Consider the following 25,038-nt stretch of genomic DNA (forward strand, 5'->3'; position numbering starts at 1 on the left):
CGGAGACAGACGTGATCTGCTCGGAATGCATTTTCAATGTGCACATTGAATTTTGCTACATACATTGCGGGACATTGAATGAAAATGCAATCGTAAGTGTCTTGACTGTGAGTGTAAATGCAATTGAGAAAAATAACATTTGAATGATAATTTTGCAACAGTTGTTGCTTGAACATGTTACACATATCTAATCATTTCTGTAATACATTTTCATTTTCATTTTGCAACTTATAAAGCGTTAAAATATGTATTCAATTTACATATTAAACCTAGTGTATGAAATGGCAAATGTAAATTATATAATTGCATTTTCATTTTCATTTTGCACCAAACGTTGCACAAATGTATGGGAAAATGTATATGTAATTACAGAAATGCATTGCCATTTTACATATTGAATTGTCATTTTGCATATTACATATCAAATTGAATATTGCTACTCATAAGCTTCCATAATTTTGTGATACATATTCTTTACAAACAGTTTTCTTTGTTTGGTATGGTTGTTTCCACAACCCATTTTCTCTGTGTGCCCTTTTCACCAACAATTATTTTCTTTTCTTTTTTTCCCCTATCCACTAGCATGCACGAGCAAGTAGCGACGCGATGACGTCACTTAAAAGCGCCACAACCTTCAGTGCTAATATATAATTTTTCTCTTTACAGTGCGATATATAATTGTATCATTTCTAGACATGCAGAGAGCCGCGAAGTGTGCGTTGAGGCCTGACCTTAGTCTTGTTTTCTGTCCATCAAGCGTAAGGAATTGTCGCGCAGTAAACAGAGGTATGTGCATGTATGTGTGAGCTCATGACAGCTGGATCACACACTGATGTCAAGAAAACAATTCCTCGAACTTCAGGTGTAACTGTTGAAATTATTACTTTTAATGATGGTCTTAACCTGGTAATAAGAACAGTGAAAGAAAGAAAAAAAATAAACTCGTTATTTAAATGACATGGTATACTTTTTATTTTAGAAATTGTGTAGTTCATCTTAATCATCTTAATATTTAAGAAACTTGCACAAGGACTACATTTTTCTAATACAGATATGTGAATGATGATACTGTGTCCAAATTATTATTGTCCTCCTAATGTGCTGAATGTATATAAATTGACTAACTGGGTTCAACAAATGGACAGTTTGGAATTGCTTAGCCTTCAGAAAATGTTGAAATGTTGAAATTTAATTTTCTATTTATTTTCTATTGGGTTTACAGTTTTGCTACTAAAGTGTTGCACACAAAATATTGGACACTGCTGAATATTGTTTTTTTGGTAACTACAATTATATAATATATTTAGTTTGTAATCCCTTAATTGAATATAAATTCAATCAATTGTTGTGTAATTAAAACATTTCTGAGAAGGTCAAATATATTTTGATGTGGAACATGCCAAAAATCTCATTGTGTTAGCCTATATAATATATGTTATGTTATATCATAGTTTATCATACATATTTAATAAAAAAAGTGGCTTATAAAAAAGTATTGGGTGCAACAGACTGTACATTATGGTCACTACTACAACATACAGAAATTACCATATTTTCATTTTAGCTGTTTCGTAGTTTGTGAAGTGATTACTGTTATTTAAAAATGTGGAAATAGTAATAAAAACAGTGAGGAGTGTCCAACCTTTTGTGTATTTAGAGGTAAAGTGAGTGTTCTTTGTCTTACAGAGTTATTGTGTTTGTATGTGTGCAGTAAATGGCTCCGTGTTATGCAGACGATACAGCGTCCTTCCTCCACCACGTGACAAAGAGGAGAAAGCCATGCTGGACAGTATGTTGCGGGTTGACCATGCAGGAGAGTACGGAGCCAATCGCATCTATGCTGGGCAGATGGCAGTTCTCGGAAGAACTCAGACAGGGCCTCTAATCCAAGTACTGAACGTCAATCTGATGACTTTAAATGCACATATGCCAAGTTTAATGGAATAACTGGTGTAAATGTGCTTTTCACATCTGCAGCATATGTGGGACCAAGAGAAAATACATTTGGAAAAGTTCAACGAGATCCTGGGTGAGCATCGGGTTCGACCAACATTATTGTTGCCGCTATGGAATATTGCTGGGTTTGCATTAGGTACGTTCTCATGGATGCATGCTTATTTTCTTGCTTTTGCACTGTAGCTTGTAATAATTTACTCTTACCTCCGTGGTTTCAGGGGCCTGTACTGCTCTTCTGGGTAAGGAAGGAGCCATGGCCTGCACTGTTGCAGTAGAGGAGAGCATCTCAGAGCACTACAACAGCCAAATCCGAACACTTATGGAGACTGATCCAGAGAGATATACAGAGTTATTACAGGTAATGTGTGTGCTTATACCAGTGCTGTGCTTGCACACTTACAATAAAGGGCTTGATATATGTCACCAAAAATGTCACCATTTTTAATGTTTAGAGCCATTCATCAATAAAGGCTTTTTAACTTTTTTTCACATATTTCGAGTGCCTTGGAGTTCCTAATTTAACTAACTAGATTCTATATCCCATCCAAAGAGCACCGAGATTTTTACACCCTGAAGCAGCACTTCTATTTGCATCCTTTGCTTTAAAGGGCTTGATATACTTCAAATGAATTGGTGTGAACAAAATCAGGCCAAAACAAAGTTTGTTTCGGGAGTTCGAAACTTTCTGTAAAAATTCACTCCGGCTGGTAAATGCCTTTAAACTACCATTGGTCAGTGGCGATTACATAATAAGGTGGGTGTGCTCTAGGGCTCCGCCTTCTTTGACACGGTTCATTGTAGTAGTGGGAAGTTCGGATCATTTTCCCGACTCGGATCTTTGAATCTCGTTCATCAAAATGAACAAATCTTTTTCCGAGTCATTTCGTTAATTTCAGCAGAATATATTTAAAATGTTACATGTTAGCCAAATTCCCCAAACACATAAAATGTTGATCGCATTTAGAATAAGAGAAAAAATTGCAATGCAAGGAAAAGGCCAAATTAGGAGAAACAGAAACGATCAATTATTTTATCTTGGTCTTCAGGCTTTGCAGTCTGTTAGTTTACCTCACCTTCCGAAGCTGTTCGTTCATCCCGTGACATCCTCATGCAGTCTGTCTTACCGGATACAGAGTTGAGTAGTTCACGTTTCGAGTCTATTGACTTCGGGTTCGAGTCATTCGTTCATCACCTGACAGCCCCATATAGACTGAGCTATGCAGTCAGTACCGGATACAGAATTGATTCATTCATCTTTTGAGTCATTCGTTCTGACAAAAGAACGAAAGACTCAGAAGAATCAGACACGAAGACTCGAGAGGTGAACTAATCATTTCTCTTACTGGTACCGCCAGCATAGCCTCTATGGGTCTGACAGGAAGAATGAAAGACTCGGACCCGAACCCGAAGACTCGAGAGATGAACTAATCATTTCTGTTTCCAGTACAGAACCCATAGGATGTTGCGCATGTGCGGTCAACAGAAAATCCAAGACGAATCACTGTCTGAGACAACTCGGTAGTACCGAGTCATATTAAAGATTTGTTCAAAATGACAGTAATAACATGAACAAACTGGAGAGCCACTTTATAGTAGAAATTGGAGTGTACTTGTAATTGAATTCGGCATTTATTTATTTTTTCATGTTTAACACTGTATGCATAAAATTACATATTGTTGCAGAAAACTGCGGTTTTCTCACTACTGCCCTTTTTGTGGTGTTTATTTTGTTATTGAGAGGAAAGCGCGCAGCTATGGAAGCTTTTTTCCACCACAGAAGTCAGAATTGCGTGATATAAAGTCTGAATTGCGGGATATTAAGTCAGAATTGCGTGTTATAGCCTAAAGTGCGAATTGCGAGATAAACTCACAATTGTGTGTTATAAAGTCCAAATTGCGAGATATAAACTCACAATTGCGTGTTATAAAGTCAGAATTGAAAAGTCAGAATTGCAAGATGTAAACTCGCAATTGCGCGAAAAAAAAAGGATTCTGTGGTGGAAACAAGCTTCCTTACGCAGCACTTGTTTGCATATTCATCTAAATGCCGCTCTCAGCAGTGTAGGCAGCGTCAGGATGTTCGCTAACAGTATATCACTGCAATGGTATATTGAGATGACTGACAGCCCAAATAGCCAATCAAATCGCTGCACTGTTGCTATCTGCCATTTTGTCCATCAAGGTTTAAAGATTGAACCTTGGGACACATACAAACCTCCTTTTTTTCCAAATTCCTTTAACTATGGTAAAAAGGTGTTGTGTTGGCTCATGTAATTTTATACTAGGAAACCAGAGTGGCTTGGTAATGGAGGTTTGTTCATTCTGTTCCCGAAATCAGCCAGTAATCTCAAAAAATGCAATTGTTTGACCAGACTTGTCGTTCTTTATGACACTAACCTTTGTTTAATTTAAACTTTCTGTGATATTTTATTCATTAAAAAAATACTAATAAAGCAAGTGTGCTTCACTTAGAATACTTGTGCATCTGGTGACTTCATCTTGTTTTAATTTTTTTTTAGCAAAGTGCAAAAAGGTGGATATCTAAAACACACACTAAAACATAAACGAAATGTTTTTAATTCAATCAGATTATCAAAGAATTTCGTGATGATGAAATAGAACATCATGACACCGGATTGGAGCATGACGCTGAGTCGGTGAGTTTTGTATGTGGGTTTCCTTGTTTGAATCATGGGAAATGTACATGTTACACTGTTTTGCAGTGTGTGTTTTTTTCATGTCAAGTATTTTATTAATGTGTTTTTTTCCTCTTTAGGTGCCAGGATACTTTCTTTTGAAAACAGCAATACAGGTTGGCTGTAAAGCTGCCATCTATATTTCTCAGCGTATTTAGAGTCATTTTAACAACGTATCACATGTAAATATGGTTTTGTTTTTCATTCATGTACGGTATAGTTAACAGTTGATGTAAAGAGAGCACATTTTGAAAGAGTTTAAATGATCCTGAAAGAACTTTTGGTATCCACAAGTTTTATAATTAAAAAATTCAAACATAATATGCCCTTTGTCTCACAAAACTGTTTATCCACCCCAAATAAATGTATTCTCAAAATCATTGTTTTATGTTTTATTTGACCTGGAGAGGGCATCCTAAACAGAGAGGCTATAACAGAAACCATAGCAGGATCAAATTAAATATGACATCATCACAGTTAAAAGTTTATATTTTGATGATATGTTTTAAGTAAAGTCAGATGACTTGGGCTTGAAGATTGAAATGAATAGAAGTGATTTGAAATGATTGGAAGTAATGAAATATGAAATGCATATTATAGCATCTTTTTAGGGGGCGGGTTATCCATTTAATGCAAGAGATGTAACGGAGAGCTCGATGAAAATCTACCTTGCTATGAAGGCCAGACCTCAACATTTGTCTGAATATTTTAAGATCATAAGAAATTAAATGAGAACAGTGGAAGACATTTACATGCTTTAATGTAACAAGCACTTTAGTTTACAGTGCATACGTTTCCTGGAAATAAACTCCATGACCTTGAAATTGCTAGTTTTATGTTCCACCATTTGAACTACAGGAACATGAAAACAGACATGAATGTAACATCTGACACTTCTGAAGCAGAGATTCTGTGAACTGAGCAGTTTGTCTTTCCTGTAAACCAATTTTCCACGTCACAAAGGATCAGATGTTTCAGTGTTCGTATGACATCACCTTCCAGCCATACTGCTGCATGCTGAGATAAACTACTGGTGCTCTCTAGTTCACATAAATACACAGTGACGTGTGTGTTCATGAATCATAAATCATGTCCCTCGGTTTAGCTCCTGTTGCAAAACACTCATAAATTTCAAAGGGATTGAGAAGAGGTTAAACAACTGTCCATTGTTGCTGATTTTGTTTAGAATAGCATTGTGTAAATGACAGCTGTCAAACCCTTCTGAGACGCCACATTGCTTCATTAGATGTGTTAATTTCTCCAAAACTCAGAATTCAGAGTGTGCTGATGTAAATGAATCTCTTGGCTTATGCTAATAGACTGCTAAATAGTGTTTATTTAAACCAAGTACACATCAATGGCATTGGGGTCATGTGTTGCCCTACAGAGTGCATTCTTTCTCCACTTAAACACTAACCTAAATTGCAAAGCTTCTAAGCACTGATTTTTATTTTATTTTTACTAATTATATATCTGTAAAAGTTGTCTCTTAATAAGCATTGAAATTATTTCCTAATTTATGTACATTCATTTTTCCATTCACTGTTCACTGCAGTCGCACATCCATATTGATTGCCATTGTATAAAATTTTCAAAGATACAAGTTCACAATATACAAATCTAAACTCATTGATTGTAAATTGTTTTTCCACTTTAGTTTCTAGTTGACCATTTCTCTATCCCCACAATGCCCTAACACGCTGTTGCCATCATTAATTTGTTAAATATAGAATTTCAATATAGGCTAAATATTTGGACTTCTGATCGCCGTCTTTTTTTTACATCTATTTATGTGAATATTCAGCTCTTTAAAGTTCTTAGCACATGATGAAAATGTGCTAAAATGCAGTGTCGTTGTGCTAACAGGGACATTGAGGCGCTCACTGGCGCCCCCTTCAGTTGGTGGTGCCCTAGCAGCTCTAGTTCGCCCGGTCACATTTAATGCGTCTCCATAGCACTAGCACACATTGTGTTTATCGTGCAATTTATACGCGAAAATATTTTTTTACGTGCATAGGATACGCATGGGTAGGTTTAGGTTTAGTAGTGGTGTGGGGTGCGACTATTACACGTTTGGTCAGGATCAGTGGTCTGGGGTCAGGGTGCGTGTGAATTACACGTAATAAACGTGTATAAATTGCACGATAAACACAATGTGTGCTATAGAGACACATGTTCATGAGATCAGGCTGCTATTAGCAACCCTGAATGTCTTAAATACATGCCATGCATGCATATAGCCTAATGCCTAAAAATAGTTTAATGTTGCAAGTTTTTTTTAAACCTACCAGTTTTTCATGGTTTTATATTGTGAAGGAAATGTTTAATTAATCAAAACTAGAATTACATTTTCTTGCAGTATCAACATGTATATGCTTTTGAAAAATAAATGTGTTGAATATAACAAAAAAGAAAACAAAACTACAGCGGTCTATATATATATAATATATAATATATATATATATATATATATATATATATATATATATATATATATAGGCCTATATATATATATATATATATATACTTAACCTCATGACCCTATAGTAACAAGCTGAAGTAGGCTACCAAGGAATCCAAATTTTTAGCTAGAAAGAGAGAATTATGTTTATAAAGAGACAATCATATTAGGAAAAATTATGCAATTAATCATTAAATCAGGTTTGCGTAAGGAAAATTCACCACAATATTTAATTTTGTTATGGATAATATTGAAAAATAAATGGAAACAAAAAAAATTCCCATTGCTGCAGATTGTTGCATGTCCCACAGTGCCAGAGCCAACACAAGCAGATCCTGTCTTTACCACTTCAGTCTGTCATCATAAATATAATATCAGTCTATGTTTGACTCAATTAATCTCACTCACTTCACAATCTGTTAGTGTGATGAGGCTTTTTTAAATGCATGATCACTTCATCCAACTTGGCAGATGTTAGCTACATAATAATTCGGTTTCCATGCAAGCACTGTGTTTGATCTGTTTAACTTCTTCTATTTTTCTGCCCTAAAAGTGTATGAGAGTCAGAGACCGTGAATCATAGAGACCCCAAACTTGGCAGGATGGTCCTAAATGTGCACCACTATCTATGTTTTAAATCATAACTTTGGAACCGTAAAGGCTAGAAACAAAACACTTTTTTTCTGTCATTTCCTGCCCAAAAAAACCCCTATTTGATTTGCATGAAATTTGGCACATGTCATCTTGAGATTACAATTATCTAAGGAATTTAGAAGCATCTTAGCGATGCAAATATAAAAGCAAATAAAAATTTGGGGTGTTGCTTTTGTGGTTTTCAAGTATTACTTGGATAAACTAACAAACATTGATCCCAGCAACTAGTCAGTTTGCAGCAGCTAATAATGCCAAATCAGGGCCAACTATTCAGAAATAAACATGTTTGTATGTTGTCACTAACTGCCTGTGTACCAAAGTTTGTAAGAATCTGCCACAATGTGCTGCTATGATAAGCAAATTGCTATCATGAGAATTCTTTATTTCCTAAGCTTGTCCAATTAGCTGTTTGTCCAATTCACACTAAACTGGGTATCCACCATCTCAAGATACTCCAGACAAAAAGTTATCAAAAGAATTTTGATATATTTTTGGGTGTGACCCGTGACAAATTGGCTTATATCTTGTGAATATAATGTCCAAACTTCACAATGGTACATATGGACAAAATGACAGCCTGAGGAAACATGCCAAATGTCATGAATTTCTGATGGTCAGCTGATACTAAATTCTATATGATCAGCCATTTATCTCAATAATACTGACAGATGAAGAGCTAATACAATACCAATTTTCTCAAAGGAATACATCCTTTAAACTTCATCTTTTTCCATCAGTTTGAATGGCTTAATATTTTTTTCATTCAGTCTGTTTTGTAAATATCATACCTTTTTGTAAGCTCTTTTATTAAAACCTAACTTTTAGTATCATTGAAGATTCAATACTTTATTTGGAAAAATGCAGGCACATGAGCCATTGGTGCTTGGACCCTGATGATTCAAAATTATTCAAATTAATTTTTATATTTATTTGTAATAAGCAGGATTACACGCAAGATTAAGTATTTAAGTATTTTTTTACATTTGTCAAATTAAAATGCTTTAATTTGTTCATTAGGAAACATACATCAGGAAACATATACGTCATTCATAAAGACGGACTAATAATTATGCATTAATAATTATGTGATGTGACGGTGTGTTTTTCAACACGATCTGAGAAAGGACTGTTTTGCCTAAACTCACCTCTCAGAGGAATCCACTTATATTTTGAGGAAATCGGCATCAAAAACAGACTTAAAAAATTCAAAACATTATGGCTCCTGTATCTGTGAAAAATTGTTGCTGTAAATTTTGAGTACAATGGCAATATAAATCCACACAAACCATGAAAACTTTCGGATGCACATCATTTTGTTTCTTGGCAACATCTGAAGCATCCAATAAATCCCTGACTATAATGTTGAACACCATCTCTAGCTCATATCTCTCTGTCAGGTATTTTTATACATAAGATGAAAGTGTGTCTGATCATGTTATACTGTAAACCCTAGTCAGTTGTTATGCGGTAAGTCAAACTAATGTATCTTCCTTATACTCTCTGGCTTATTACATTAACCAAATGCTGTCACTATTTTTAGACCTTGCAGGTTAATGAGTATATTATACAGAAATCTCAACGTATTAAACTGATGACCAAACTGTGGCGTATAGTTTGGCCACCACTCCATTAGTATAAGTGCATGAGTTGGGGTGTAATAACATTAGCGCATAGAACAGGTGAGCATATGAATGTATAGATGTTTGTCTTTGTAAGTCATGACATTGTTTGAGGAGCCTACAGTTGTGTTGGCACCTCCAACGGCTGCATTTCGGATCAGATGGGGCAGCTTATGTGAGGCCAGAGGGTGGCGTGACCCCAGGGAACATTAGTCAATGGCTTTGACAGGAGTGTGGCTTCACCAGCATGACTTCAAGGCCATTCTGCTGCTCAGCACTGTCATGAGTTTGGGCTAGCTCTTCAAGCTATTTGCCCAAGCATTCGATAAGGCCCCACATGACCCAATTTGACTCTAACAAACACTTACGTATCCCAATAGTGCTCAGGATTTAGATCTGTTTTAACCTAGGAAACTCAATGGCAATATGAATTAAGCGGTTTAGTTTAATCAGCGAACATAAACAGAAGCTCAACTGAACCTGCTTGACATGCTACAAACCTCATTGTTTCTTGCTGAAGCTCAAACATGCTGCTTAACACACGAGAATGAACCTCATGTTTGAGCTTCTGTTAACCACAACTGATTTCTGAGTTGATGAATGTTTATATGTGAATAAAAGCCTAAATTCACCCACACGTTCATCTTCGGAACACAAATTAAGATATTTTTGATGAAGTCTGAGAGCTGGATCATTCCTTTATAGGCTGCTAGGTAACCGATCTGCCATCCCAGAAAAGTTAATAAAGACATTGTTAATGACATAGTCCAAGTGACTACAGTGGCTCAACCTTAAGTTTATCAAGCGACGAGAAGTGAGCCAGCTCTCAGATTTCATCAAAAATGTCTTAATTTGTGTTCCGAAGATGAACTAAAGTCTTACGGGTTTGGAACAACATGAGGGGGAGAGTAATTACTGACAGAATTGTAATTCTTGTGTTGTTCAGCAACACACAAGTAAATCGTTTTCACAGTGGTTAGTGCATCATATAGGTCAAAGACCAATGCAACAGGTGTAGTATGTCCAGCCATTTAATACTACACACCTGCAACGTTCTAATTCACCTCAGTTGGGTGTGGAAGGATGCGATGAAGCTCTTGCATGATGAAAGTGACTTTTGAGTTGCACTCTTGCTGTGCAATCTCAAAATTCAAATCATGCCACTTGTTTTCTATGGCTATTACATCATGGAGCCTGCCAGGGCCATCAATCCCATTGACTGCCTACAGAAGGTTAACATGTCATCTACCATAACGCCTGCTTCAGCACTTTAGTGGGCGTCTCACACTTTGCACCAATCCAGCAAAGCCTGAGATGTCAGTGCTGATGACAGACAGCCATAATCACCGAACTGTTCTCAGCAAAAATCATCACTCCTCTTGGGGCTTACACCGTGAGCATGCAAGTCACCTGCACCTTTGCATATATATTTCTCTCTCATAAAATGCACTTGAGCACTGCTGACAGTTAAAACTATCTAAGATTTTCAAATGATCCCATACATCCCATGGTTCAATTCAACCTACAGCTCTAGATGAACTTGGATCTACATGCACTGGACAAGCCGAACAACTGTGGTGTGCAAATCGCAAGCATTCAGTTTAGGTGTTTAGATGATGTGATCCCTTTGGATCACGACCTTTACACATTACTCTGCTCTGAAAATCAGATCTATACAGTTCTCGGAGGCGCGGCATGCTTTGATGCCTGTCAGCTGAGAAATGCACTCGCCTGCCTTCAAATGCAGTGTTGACACACACACGGACACAGACAAAGTGCTCGGACCACTCAAGTGCTTAATGTCAGGAACTGACCTTGGCTGTACATTCCAAACAAAACTGAGTTCTAGTTCTTTGCTGGCCAATGGTTTGGTCACTTGATTATGCAGTGATATGGAATTGGTTTCCTTTTTAACGAAAATCAGACATTATGGGTCATCTGTTCCTCTTCGTGTCATTTCTGGTCAAAAGCCGCACGGAGTTGCTTCGGGTTCAGACCCACAGACAAAGTCTAACTATCTGCAGCATCTAGCCAGCTTCTGCAAAAAATCTATTGAAGCAGATATCAAAGACAAAGAAAGACAAAGCAATGCCATCTAAAAGCTTTTTTCAAAACATTCTGGCTTGTATTGGAAAAAGCAGGTGAAGGATTTACACCTTTTCGTTCTCTGTTTTTCTGCATTTTGAGGTCTGCTTCGCAGATTGTTGCAGTGAATTTTGGGAAGACAGGAGCACTGTGCGTGCTTCTAAATACAGAAAGAATGAAGAATGTTTTAAGCTCAGTAGATCAAATTCAGAAATGTCATTTGATTAGCTGTTTAGACATTTTTGTCTAAATATTTTCACATATCTAAAGCATTCTGGCAACACTTTAAAGACTTCAGGTCTTAAAACACAATGAAAGGTATCACATCTTGAGTCTAAAACTGTGCAGTCTAAAAAAAGTCCAGGTTAAGCAATCATAATATTTTATTATATCATATCATATCATATCATATTAGATTTACGTACAATCAACTTGGATGTTTAAATCATTTAAACTTAAATTACATTAAACTGACTTAAAAAATTAGTTGAATAACTTATTTTAAAAAAGTTGAAAATTGCTTAGCTTATTTTGATGAGTTAAAGCAATGTAAAAACATATGTTGTCATAACTGAATGATCATATATATTTTTACAGTGTAGATATGTATTAGTAGGATTTTGTTGTTGGTTTTATTGTAAATGTATAATTTAGAAATAATATTCCTTTTACCTTTTATTGATTCTTGTTGAGTATACCAATCTTTTTTAAGTTATAGCCAGCGAAAAAAACTGGATACAACTTTAGAAACTGGAAAAATCCTTTCTGGATAAAACTGGATTGACAATTGATTTCCACAATATTTGTAGAAAATGATCATGTCACAGACTAATAAAGAGACCTTTGTCAAGCAAGGGACAGTGCTTATATTTAGATGGAAGTATAATACTTGAATTGGTCAGATGCAAAGATAAAAAGGTTTCCCATGCTGAAGATGTAACAAACTTTACACAACATAATTCATTTACATGTAAATTTCACCATGATAGACAAGCAGAGTGGATAATGACAGCATCAGTCTCAGCTGCAGCTTTATGTGAAGGTCACACTTTATCCCTGGCATAGAAATCAGCAGATACTTTGTAAATCTGTGCATAATTCACTGCCATTTAACATCTCTTTCTTTAATTTAAGAGTTCACATTTTCAGAAGAGACACTCAAAGGATTATTAGGAGTGAGTGAAGAGTTTCTCCATATTAGAGTGAGCATGGGAGAGGTCTGCTCCAATGACCTAGAGCCACATGCCATGTAGCTGCTGGGTTATGCAGGTATTTCAACCATGTAGGTGTTTAAATCAAAGTCGAGGGGAGGGCGGGAGGGCTTGTTGTGAGACTAAGTTAGGTGGGGAGGGGAAGTCTTTGAAATATGGTTGGGAGAGCGCATGTTATCTTTTCTCCTCGCCATTAGACATCCAGGTTTGGTGTGTCATTGGTTGCAGCCCAGAGCTGGCACCAGCTCAAAGGGGATGTTGAGAAATGCTGCCCATATGGTGGCACTATAAAATCTAGCACAGACCACAACCAAAGACAAGGATCTGTTCAGGACGCCAGCACAGCATCAATTCAAAAACCACATATCCCGCAGCGCCTGAGGATTTTTGCTCTCCAAGACACCAAGGGGACCAGGACCAGTTGCTTAAAGGGGTGAGTGTTCAATTCATTGGTGGTGGCATATTAAGGCATTAAATTAATTAAAAGCAGTGTCTTTTCAAACCATGGGCCCTTTATGATAAAAATGAAGATGTTGCTATCAATCGTTTCATGCAGACTGTTCTGTTTGGCTTTTCTTAGGGAGGTCCTGTCGGATTTGATATGAATATTCTGTGTCATGTTATGTTCCTGCTTCTGCTGGGAGTCATTTCTTGCCAGAACAACAATCGCAATGTTAAGCCGGGTGGAAAACCTGCAAAGAAGCCTAACAGCCAAGCTGTAGAGGCGACCCAACATGGCCCTGAAGATGACCCAAACCCTGCGCTGGCAGGTGCTGCCGATTCCAGTAAAGAAGCAAATCCCGGAGGTCGCGGCACCACCCATCAAAGTGCATCTGTCAACAAGCCTGTTGATGAAATGAAGCTGTACTTTCTTAAAAACACATTAGTGACATGCAACGACGGTACCGCCGCTGGGTAAGACACAGCAATGACATCTTCACTGCTAGCCAGAGGTGCATTTAATAAACGTGGCAGTTTTCAGTTTTGAAAACTGTATTAAACTGTATGTGTCAAGTTAATGAACTGTAAGGCCTTTAGCCACAAAATTGTACCAATGTTGCGATGTCACATTAAATATCGGTCCTTTGACCGTTTTGAAAATGTCCTCATATGGCTATGTTCCCTAGACCATCTATATTTATTTGTGGCCAACAGGTTTTACTTAAAGGAGTTCAAAGGAAGTAAGAGATGGCTGATATTTTTGGAAGGTGAGTATTTTAAACGAAGTTAATTTTGTCGAGAGAGGTCAGCGGGCGTAAATGCAGTGCTCTGCGTTATTTTGACTGCTGGTCATCTTCTTAGACATGTCATTTTTCTTGCTTTTTCGGACTACGCCACATCCCGCTGGTTCACCAGTATGTCGAGAAGATACTGTATAGCTTCACTGGACAAGAAAAGTAACATGCTATGTTGAATTAGCCAAGTCAACATTAAACAATGCAAGAAGGAAAACAAAGAGAGCACATAAATAATGCAATGTCCCTCAACAAGAGGAAGTGACTTTAAATAGAGGGGGAGAGTCTATGTAATTGTAATAATAATAAGCCTTAACTGTTCTAACAGGCTGACGTTGATTCATTGTGCTGTTTTTGTTAAAATAATAAAATAATATAGTAGACTAATATTATTTTAGTAGACTGTATGGTAGATCTGTATCCTCTCTATATCACAAGGTAAATACAGTAAATTTGTCCCTGTGTACGCTTTTGAAGTCTGCACAAAGGATGGCTAATGTGTGGTTAATTTCAATGAATCATATTTAGGTGGCTGGTGCTGCTACAACAAAGAGACCTGCGATTCCAGATACAAAGCTATCCCCCGACTTATGAGCTCGACTGACTGGCCTCAGACACGCAAAGGTATAGGCTGATATTAACCAGACACACAGCAACACATCTGCTAGCTAGTGGTGCAAGCCATCCTTCTGTGATTCTTAATGAAAACAATTATTTGCAGGGAGTGGTTTGCTATCAACACAAGCTAATGAAAATCCTCACTGGTATAATGCCAATATTGTGTAAGTTTCTGAAAAATTCAAGAGTGAGATTTATATCACCTATATTAATAACATCTAACTGACTTGTGTATCTTATCGGATGTACCTTATGTGACTAGGTTCGTTCCCTACTGTTCGAGTGATGTGTGGAGTGGTAACAAAGCTGCGTCAAAATCCAAACAGGGAAAAGAAACAGGTACATATTTCAGTGATACATTTGGTCTGACTTGTTACCAAAATTAGGATGCTCTATTTCTTTATTCTGCCATAGAATATGCTTTCATGGGATCTCAAATCATTCGGGAGGTGATCAAAGATCTCGCCCCAAAAGGACTGAAACAAGCCAAAGTTGTGATGTTGGCAGGAACGAGGTGAGATCTCACTGGCTATGTAACCAAAAGACAAAGTTCATGACATTCACGACATTGATTTGTATCTCTGTATGTTCCTCAAATTATGGAAATGATTTATAGTAAATTCAAATGTATAGCTTTCCTCATTGTCTGGCCTGGGAAAATGTGATTGAAGGTTAACTATTATTATTATTATTGCTCAATTATATTTGTGGCTGTTTCCATAAAGAACTATAGCTATTATAATTCCCATAATTGGACTTGAATTCACTTATAAACAGACAACACTAGCACCCATTACACCTGTTGCTGCACATTGAGATCTAATAACAAGATGCTATGAACAATTGAAACAGAGCCATCTGGATTACCATGAAATCCTATTCCCGTCCATGGACCACCCCTTGAGTTTTACCACAAGACCACCTCCATACACTGACCGAAGCACTATTTTCAGCACATCCTGTTGTCTATTAAATGTTTAACTGCAGCCTGTAATGATATAGACAATGACATACTATCTATATGTGTCCTGCCATGTAGGATTCTTCCAAGGTTAGCAACATGCTTTTGTTGGTTTTCCCAAAGCATATGTTTAAGTCATTTCATATTCAAAGCGATATTTTTAGTTCATTGGTTTGACAAACTCGATTTTGGGGGCTGAGGTAATATTTTGGGATTGAATGGTGCTTATTCTGTCGTGCAGTGCCGGTGGAACAGGTGTGCTGCTGAACATTGATAAGGTGTCCAGTCTTCTGGAGCAGCTGGGTGCTGATGCTCAGGTGCGCGGCCTTGTCGACTCGGGCTGGTTTCTGGAAAGCAAACAGCAAAAAGTTCCTGACTGTCCAGACAGTGCTTCCTGCAGCCCTGTAGATGCCATAAAAAAAGGACTTCGGTAAAGTATACACTCAAGCTATGGGGTTTTGGTAACATTTTAATTTACAGTTTATTACACAAATACTTAAGAGTGAACTGAATAATGATTTAGGAAACTTAATTGTATGTTATTTACAATTAAATGAAAATGTATTATATTTTTATAATTATAATTTATATTAAATGCAGTTAGTTGAATATGTAGTTGAACGAGTGCTTTTTGACCCATTTATGTACTTAAGTGCACCTTTATGTGTAATTTTAAATTCTATTGGGTTACACTTTATTTTAAGGTGTCTGTGTTACAGTGTAATTACACATTTAAGTACTGGGTAATAATTATTAACTACATGTATTTACTATGGTTGGTTGGTTGGTTGGTTGGTTGGTTGGTTGGTTGGTTTAGGGTTAGTTGCATAATTCATAGTTATTACTACAGTAACTACATGTAAAATGTGTAACAAGGACACTGTAAATTGTGTTACCTTCTATTGTCTTTGAAATATGGTGCACTGCTGAATGTACTTATAAGCAATTATTGTAAACGTAAAACTTTTAATTTAGCATATTACATAGTGTACTTAAGTGTGTTAAAAACATGTACACTTAAGTGAGCTTTTATTTCTCAATCAATTTGGCACATTTTTCGAAACAGTCTTAATATTCTCTAAACTGTAAGTGCAATTGTCACAACTTTTTGCTGGAACATTACAACTCTATTGCATGTCTACAAAACGTAGTAACTCCCTGAAAACACTGGGTCAAAATCTTTAGATGTTTTATCACCATGGAAATATTTGTTAAATGTGGGGGGGTGGTTCTACTTTAACTGTAAAATTACAAATATACAGCACTGATGTATAGCTGCTGCTGCTCGGAGTTGTGATGTTCCTCCTTGTTCAAAAATGGTGGTGATTGTGCTGTCAGCAAACTCCGTACACTCACACACACACACACACACACACACACACACACACACACACACACGCACACATATATATATATATATATGATGAAAGAATGTTTAGAAGTTGTGAAGAGTTTGACAATTTCACTCAAAAGATCAACAAGCCATGTGCACTTAGTCATTGTGCAAGTTGTAGACAATTGTACTTGTTGTTTTGCACACATAAGATTTTCAAATCTGACATGAACAAGAAACTAATTGTGGAGAGATCTGAACTTTTGAGGGGGAAAAAAGAAGTCTCATTTGAAAATTGAGCCAAAGCGATTAAGAAAAACTGTAATATTATATTACCTGCAAGTACAAAAAAACGTAAGATTCGAATTACACTACAAGTGCACAATTAAGTGCACTTCTTTTGTTGCTCATACTGTGCAACTATACTGTTTCTCATATAGAATTAGGCATTTGAATTAAACTTCAGTGCATAACTCATCCACATATTGTTATTATCTGATGGTTTAATATCTCTGTTAGTTTGTGGAGTGGTGTTGTTCCAGAAAAGTGCAAGCAACAGTATAAAAGAGGCGAGGATTGGCAATGCTTTTTTGGACACAAACTGCACTCCTACATAACCGGTGAGGGTGTGCTGTCTGTGCGATATGAATGAAAACATTCTCACAGAAGTGGCTAATGCTAATAAGAATAACTTCCTTTAAAATAAGGATGTGTCCCTTTGTAGCTCCGCTATTTGTGGTGCAGTGGTTGTTCGACGAGGAACAGTTACGAGTGGAGAACATTTATATGGGTGGCCAGTCACTCTCAGAGCAGCAGTGGACCTACATGCAGAACCTGGGAAAAGAGCTAAAGAACTCTCTCAAAGATGTTACGTGAGTACATTACTTTCATAATGTATTAAGTTAGTTGAATTATCACGTCAAAATCATGTCATAAAAAGTAATGTACAGTGTAAATGTTATATCAATTTGATTAACAATGATATTCAAATTAGGATGCAAAAATGATGAATATGCATTGCTCAAGGCTGTATATCATGGGTGTACTAAAATGTCCTGCTGTATGTTGTTTTAGGGCCGTGTTTGCCCCCTCGTGTCTTTCCCACACTTTGATAACCAAAAGGTAAGGACACGCAGGCACAATGAGACACACACTCCTCATGGGTGAGCTCATACGCCTGCATTTGAACACTCGTCCATCATGATGCATTCTAGGTGTCACCAAAATGCCACCTCATGGTTTCACACTTAATTAATGGCTCCCTCTATGAGCTCAGCTGAGAGAGCAGTGGGACAGATGATTTGTGAGGTGAACCGTGAAACTCAAGCTGCTTATAAAGACACTGAGGGGACATTAAATTGCCAATTAGTTCAAAGTTTCGTCTAAAGCAACTTAAAGTGCACTTAAAGGGGTATTAGCAAGCTTACAAGGGGGCCGCAGGATGACTTAAAAATATATAGATTATTATAATTAATATAATAGTTATAATTTATTTAATATATAATTAATATTAATATTAATTAAATAGTATGTACACTAAAAATGACATTGGGAATGCACTCTTTCCACACTTAAGCACTTGCCATAGTGCACCACATAAGCACATAGTTTAATTTATTTCCTAATTAAACAGCATTATTAATTTGAAAATGTTGGGCAGGATTGTATTTTTTATTTATTGGGAATTGATTGGATTGTGAAAAGCGTTCCATTTCAGACCTATTTTGCCGTTTGCTAAAACAATGCCTAGGTTAACATTATCTAACCCAATTAAAGTTACAAAGTAATTAAGTATTAATTCGATTATATTACGTTTTCTCGTATTCAGACTACAGTCACTTTTTTATTGATTACATGATTAGGCTACATGTTATTCTCAATATGTCAGTCAATTATTCATAATTCATTGATTCTCATTGATACTTCTTTTTTATCTTAAAATTTTCCTTACTAAATAAGCCTATGCTTGTATACGTTCAGAAGGTCTTCCAGGTTTGTGGAATTACACACACACAGACCAACCACTATAGTCATGAGCCGATCACTGAAAACTGAGACGCACGGCTTTTCATCTCTGCATTTACAGAAATCATATCACTTCTGGTTTCTCAACATTGCAACATTGCATATCTAATCAACTCCTGAAGAACACATGAATTATTATTTGAATAATATTATTTTCATTATTTGGAAGGCTTTTGTCCTTTGAACACATAAAAAATCATGTCATTTGTATGTAAAATCTTTTGCGGCAGAATTGTGACTATCTAGACGAGTGACGTAAAGGTCACACTAGTTCTGATATGACTGTTCAGACTGAGGTTGAGACAGACCTGTATCTAGGAAAAGATCAGATTATACGTGGTCTGTGCTGTTCACTGTTGTAGAAAACACAACAGTGTTTTTTTTTTCAAAAAAAAAAAAAAAAAACGGGGCCAATTTTCCCATTCAGATTTTTTTCTCTTTCAGTAATTGGATGGATTTCCAGGTCAAGGGGACGTCACTTTCCCGTGCTCTGCAGTGCTGGGACAAAAGTCTTCAGGAGGCCAATAAGAACAGCAAAACCGCTCTGAAGGGCTGTCCCTTTCATCTCATCGATAACTGTCAATGGCCACAGTGCAATCCAACTTGTCCAGCCCTGATTGACCAGGCCACACAACAGGAGATGACTCTTCTCCAGGTGCTGGCCAGTATGGGCTTGGACCTGCAAAAGCTAGGCTTGGATGTAAGCGGGGATATTTCAGCCAGCATGGTCAGCAACGGTGGCTAAATTAGCATTAGCGAGTGGTGGTGTTCTTATCGACACGGTTCACCTCATCCATAAATTCGAGATTGTTCAGTGGCTTCGTCTCTGGGCTCTTCCAGAGATGGACCTGGGTTTGTCTAGTGAACATGTCACTGGATTTCAGTACCGACAGTCTGCCTTTAAAACCGCGTTCTATCAACAGGAATGATTTCGGGTTCTCCAAGTAAGCGACCCTGAGCGCCTCTAGACACAGTTAATCAATGGTTTTCACAACTGCTAAATAATCTAATTCATCACTTCAGTAAGAGAACTAGTGTCTGAATTCAATGTTTTTAACTAAAACTGTCTGACAGCATATACTGTACCAATAGAATTAAAAGAGCTGAATTTACTGTTAAATCTGAAGAATGTAAGTTGCGAATCAACAAGGATTTAGTAGGATTTTTGCATCATGTTTTGGAGAAAAACAGAGAGCAGTCTAATAACTGCATGTATTTGAGAAAAAAAAGAAGAAAAAAACGTGACAGGACAGCAGAACTGTGCAGTAACCACATTTTCCAAACATCCTGCCACAATACTCTATACGCTATGTATCTTCATTATTTCAAGTGCATGCTCTTTTAAGACGCTGTAGTCTATTTTGTAGACGAGAGTCATAAATGTGAATGGATAAGTGTGGTATCTGTTTATTTTTGCTTTAAGTGTGCAATTAGATATTGACAACCATCCTCAAATACAAAAGAAAAACATCTTTAAATATAACTATCTCTCATCCACATAATTGCCTGTTGTCGTGATCTGTAATCCATCAAGTTCTTTTGACATTTATAGTTTGTATAAAATTATCTTGAACACTAATAAAAGATGAATGAAAACTTTTATATGTACAAGATGTCCTTGACGTTGGCATTTTTTTGGTCCCCATGAGGAAAACAGCTTATAAATCAAGTGATTTTTTTATTTATTATTATTATTATTTTTGGTAACACTTTAAAATAAGCTTAATTAGTTAACATTAGTTAACTAACTAGTTAACATGAACTATAAATGAACAATACTTCACAAATAATTTACTAATCTTAGTTCATATTAATTTTTAACATTTACTAATACGTTGTTAAAATCAAAGGTTATATTTTGTTAACATCAGTTAATGCACTGTGAACTAACATGAACAAATAATGAACAGCTGTATTTTTATTAGCTAACATTAACAAAGATTAATAAATACTGTAACAAATGTATAACTCATTGTTAGTTCATGTTAGTAAATACATTAACTAATGGTAACTAATGAATTATTTTGTAAAGTGTTTCCCTTTTTTATGTAAACAGGCAGAACGTTTTCTGTGATTAGGATGCTTTGCCTTAAACTCCTTAAAAACTTTTTTTTTGACAATATAAAAATAAATTTTAGAAAAATAAATTCTAATTTCAGTTAAATTTTCTTACTTTCTTACTTAAATATACAATTACACTTGAAATTAACACTAAGTTAAGTGAACTTTATTGTTTAAGTACATTAAATAATCGTCAAGTTTGGTGAACTAAACAATTTAAGTCAAGTCTACATAAGCACCAAGTTAAGTCAACTTAAATATGCACGTTTTGGGAGACCCCATTACTCAATTAAATTGAGGGAACGAGTTTACTCAAATCAATTGAGTTCAAATCAACTTATTAGGGTTTTCACAGTGTAGGCTACATAACAAAACACAGTGATTGAATTGATCCGTTTGAAATGTGGTCTGAGCTATTCTTGTTCAAACCCAGAATGATTTCTTAGTTGTAAAAATGTGTGCTCAACCACAATCTTATCAGATATCCTATTTCTACTCTTCAAATGCTGTATTGTTGCTTTCAGTAATACCAGTTTGCATGTCATCTCACTGAAAAGATAACTAAATTGAACTACCTTTACCGTCTGAGCAGAACATTATGGACTGGAATTTCAAGACTTCTGCATTACTGAACTGCATTTCTATTTTTGCTATAGTCAGAAATGTGTTTTAGAATTGTACTTCTTCATTTCTTAGATTTCTTTAAAGGACACTGCTTAATAATATGGAGATGTTGAAAAGCTTGTTACTGGTCATCTTTGCAGGGCATCCCCCGACTGTGGCCCGAGACGCTGGAATACAGAGGATAAGCAGTTTGGAGAATAGATGAATTAATGAAAAGCTTTTGGGCTTGATGTCAATGTCTGGCAGGTTTTGTTTCCCCAATTTCAATTTCCTAAAATAATCAAATGGAAACTTTGAGTGGGAGTTTCATGGGTAAAGAGTAATCACCTGTTTTCACATTCGTTATTAAGCAAAGACATGACTAAGACACTTCTCAGCAGTGTTCGAACTAAATATGTCTTGAGGGGAATTTTACAACTATATCCATGCATAAACAATTCATTATAAGAGATACAAAACGGTGAGGGAAGCAGGTCAACTATACAGACAAGACTAGACTGGCTTCCTGTGAACAGCAGTTTGACTGTTGTTCAGGTCTGAAGTCACTTAAGGTTATCAAGCAGTTACATTTCTTGCTAATGTGCGAACACAAACTCAGGAATCTACTATATTTCACAGAAGATGTTCGTTGAATAAGTAAGAACAAAATGTGTATTGCATTAAAACTTTTTCCTAAATGAACGTAGAAAAGATTTGCGCTCACATCCATGATGCATTAGTTTATTTTGCATCTCTTGGCTATTCTTCTGATTAAAATATATGTTTTATGTGTAAAAATGCAATGTCTCAGGTGCAAATTCTCAAGCATTTACCTTGAATTTACTTTCGATAAGATACCAGGGCAGGCTAAACCACTAGAGCAGCAATGCAAGCGATGCCTCATGTCACAAATAATACTTGATATTCTATCAGCGACGTTGGTTCTAGAAGTTTTTTTTTTAATCCATTGCTCACATAGAGATATTTCAAAAGTCTTTGTTAAAGCTTTATAAGCCATGAACCGAGGTGAATCATAACATTACAGACTTTGATTTAAGAGCCATGTGCACCGAATGGGAGACATTTCTGTCCTCAGGACATTATATGTATAAAAGTGCATGAAAATTAACTCTTAAATAAATTTTATTATTAAGCAAAGTGTCCCGCACATTAAGCTAACTGCAAATTGAAAATGTATAATTAAAAACAAATAATAAAAAACTACCTAGAACACACAAAAAAAAAAGCATTTGTTGCATGTCCCCACTCTCTATCCTTGCATGAAACATAATGCTTAAAATCTTAAAAGCTTTCAAATGGTGGTGTTGTCGCTTGCAACGCCAAGGTCATGTTCGTTTTCCAGGGAAAGCAAGAACTGATAATAATGTAAAATGTGTACCTTGAAAATGCAATGTAAGTTGCTTTGGATAAAAGCGCCTGCCAAATGAATATAAAATCCTTCAGAGATGTATCCTCAGAGAGTCCTCTCATTTTAATTTCTGTATATTTGATGAAATTGTACATTTGTAAATTATTTCTTAGATGTTATTTGTTTATTTTAAAAAATATTAACTTTAGGTAAGTCAGAATTTGCTCAGTGTCCTTATGCTATTAACATGTATGCTATATGTGAGCATATGTCAATTTATAACTTTTTGCTTAAAAACTCAATCCTGTTCCTTTCAGTCCTGTTACTATGAAAATCGGTCAACAATACAAACATGACTTTGTACTTTACACATTTAGTGATAAAATAACTAAAGTCCCATGAAGCACTATGATCAAATTAAGAACAATGGAGGAATATAAAACTACTTTTTTAAAAGTGTTGATTATATATTTTATGGTAACACAATAGTAGTAAATAAGCTAAAAATATTTGTATATATATATATTAATCTTCTTTATTTGCCTTTTATGCTTGTTTGGCAAAGTGAAATCTGCAATGTGATCTCGGGTGGGGGTTTTAATTTCCTCCAGCATTTGACAACCTGTACCAAGATAATGTATTGTGGTTTTGATAGGTTACATCTTCCTGTTTTTGTTAAAACCACAGTCAAACATTCACTGAAAAAAGGGAGACTGTCACCTGTTAGATTTATCCAATTATATTTAGTATGTTTTACTAAATGGTTTTATGTTCTTAAGTAAAACGTGATAGCATTGTGTTGACTAGAACACTAGTTTGTGTCGATTGAACACAATTGAATTGTGTGCAACCAATGTCCACTATTCAATTGAGTAAATCCAATGGATTATTTTTTTCAGTGTTCCTCTAAACTTCTATTAATTATAACGACAGATATATAGAGATAGGCCTATATATCCAACAGTGGTCATAGGCCACTGTCTTAAAGTGCACAAGCATGCTTGCGTGCACTTTGACAAACTTTCCATATAACGACATGCATCGCTTTGTTTTTTTACTCGAGGTGGTTTGAGAAAATGAACTTTCATCGGTGTGTTGCTTTCTTTGTGATTTTGGGGTGGGGGGTTGTGTGTTCCTTTTCTCTCTCTTACTCTTTGATCTCTTTTTGATGAAACTCAAAGCTTGATAGCTGTAAACAATCTATGACCTGGTTTTAAAGAGTACAAATTATTTGGCTTTTGCCCATATTCTCTTTTTAAATTTTCACGGATTATCAAAAAAAGTGTAAAGTGCATATTTTTTATGACATAACAGAACAATTACCGGTAATTGTTTTTAATCCAATGCATGTGGACAAATTATTTTTCATCGAATTCTGTTGTAAAAAAAAAAAAAAAAATGTAGGTAGCTACACGTTCTTTATTTTTGAGCATAAAGTCTTTTTTTTTTTTTTTTTTAGCTCAAACTTAAGTCACTTATCAGTCATTAAATATAAAAATAAAAACCACAAACACCTATGGTTTTTTGCCTAAACAGGTGATCGTACCAACTGAGGTTTATTCACAGTTTGTGTGAGCGAACTGCAGTTCCTTTACCATGCAAATCACCTGAGTTGTGGCCGAAACACGTCTTCCTGCTTAGGCCTCTTTTCCTGGCAGCAATCTACACACACAAACCCACAACTGCACACATGCAGCAGTGCTTTACCTGTGCAAAGTTGAAACTTGGAGGGTGGAGTAACACGTGGTTGAGGACAGGACAGGGAACTTCAAAAAACAGAATAGAGGGGAAAAGCATGTTAGCCTAAATAAATTGTTGCCGTTTTATAGTCTGCCCTTGTTTATAACCTATGCTTTAGTTCAGGATTTTGACAGAACTTGTAGTACATTGTAAAACATTACAGAATAGTCAAAAGAAAGGCATGCTGTGGTGTGATACTTTACAAAAATCATGCTTTCTTATCATTCAATAAGCTTCTGATAATTATATCTATTCTGGGTCATCACATTAAAGGAGAACTCCGGTCAAATTTAACATTGAGCTCAATTTTTAGTAAATTTGGAGTGCTGTCAATACAGAGAACAACGACAAAAACCGGTGTTGCCTACACCGTGTTATCCTCTTTTTAAAATGTGCACCCTATTGACTTGA

The 25,038-nt window shown here is 36.0% G+C and overlaps 2 protein-coding genes across 3 annotated transcripts; both read left to right on the top strand.

Moving 5' to 3' along the window:
• The first annotated feature begins 588 nt into the window (after positions 1-588).
• Positions 589-5,026, top strand: coq7 (coenzyme Q7 homolog, ubiquinone (yeast)). Of its 2 annotated transcripts, none has more exons than XM_079628057.1 (6): positions 589-786; positions 1,712-1,890; positions 1,978-2,092; positions 2,175-2,314; positions 4,545-4,613; positions 4,733-5,026. In XM_079628057.1, the coding sequence occupies exons 1-6, from the start codon at positions 696-698 to the stop codon at positions 4,808-4,810; spliced, it is 672 nt and encodes a 223-aa protein (XP_079484183.1). In that variant the 5' UTR covers positions 589-695; the 3' UTR covers positions 4,811-5,026. The 2 variants fall into 2 exon arrangements, with proteins under 2 accessions (XP_079484183.1, XP_079484184.1); XM_079628058.1 differs by having other exon boundaries at positions 703-862.
• A 7,956-nt stretch (positions 5,027-12,982) lies between these two features.
• notum2 (notum pectinacetylesterase 2) lies at positions 12,983-20,454 on the top strand. The gene is made up of 12 exons (XM_079628048.1): positions 12,983-13,115; positions 13,263-13,597; positions 13,838-13,890; positions 14,446-14,541; positions 14,639-14,699; positions 14,798-14,874; positions 14,950-15,049; positions 15,738-15,926; positions 17,349-17,449; positions 17,554-17,701; positions 17,904-17,951; positions 19,299-20,454. The coding sequence occupies exons 2-12, from the start codon at positions 13,284-13,286 to the stop codon at positions 19,597-19,599; spliced, it is 1,488 nt and encodes a 495-aa protein (XP_079484174.1). The 5' UTR covers positions 12,983-13,115; positions 13,263-13,283; the 3' UTR covers positions 19,600-20,454.
• The last annotated feature ends 4,584 nt before the right edge of the window (positions 20,455-25,038 follow it).

The sequence above is a fragment of the Phoxinus phoxinus genome (assembly GCF_949152265.1).
Source record: "Phoxinus phoxinus genome assembly, chromosome: 11".
In the NCBI taxonomy this organism is placed as follows: domain Eukaryota; kingdom Metazoa; phylum Chordata; class Actinopteri; order Cypriniformes; family Leuciscidae; genus Phoxinus; species Phoxinus phoxinus.

What these genes read in the sequence shown, in the direction of transcription:
- notum2 (XM_079628048.1), top strand. Translation starts at nt 13,284, where the DNA reads ATGAATATTCTGTGTCATGTTATGTTCCTGCTTCTGCTGGGAGTCATT. An exon ending in TGGTATAATGCCAATATTGT is followed by an intron (nt 14,700 to 14,797) that starts GTAAGTTTCTGA and finishes TTATGTGACTAG; the next exon opens with GTTCGTTCCCTACTGTTCGA. An exon ending in ACTGCACTCCTACATAACCG is followed by an intron (nt 17,450 to 17,553) that starts GTGAGGGTGTGC and finishes GTCCCTTTGTAG; the next exon opens with CTCCGCTATTTGTGGTGCAG.
- coq7 (XM_079628057.1), top strand. Translation starts at nt 696, where the DNA reads ATGCAGAGAGCCGCGAAGTGTGCGTTGAGGCCTGACCTTAGTCTTGTT. An exon ending in TTGTCGCGCAGTAAACAGAG is followed by an intron (nt 787 to 1,711) that starts GTATGTGCATGT and finishes GTATGTGTGCAG; the next exon opens with TAAATGGCTCCGTGTTATGC. An exon ending in TATTGCTGGGTTTGCATTAG is followed by an intron (nt 2,093 to 2,174) that starts GTACGTTCTCAT and finishes CCGTGGTTTCAG; the next exon opens with GGGCCTGTACTGCTCTTCTG.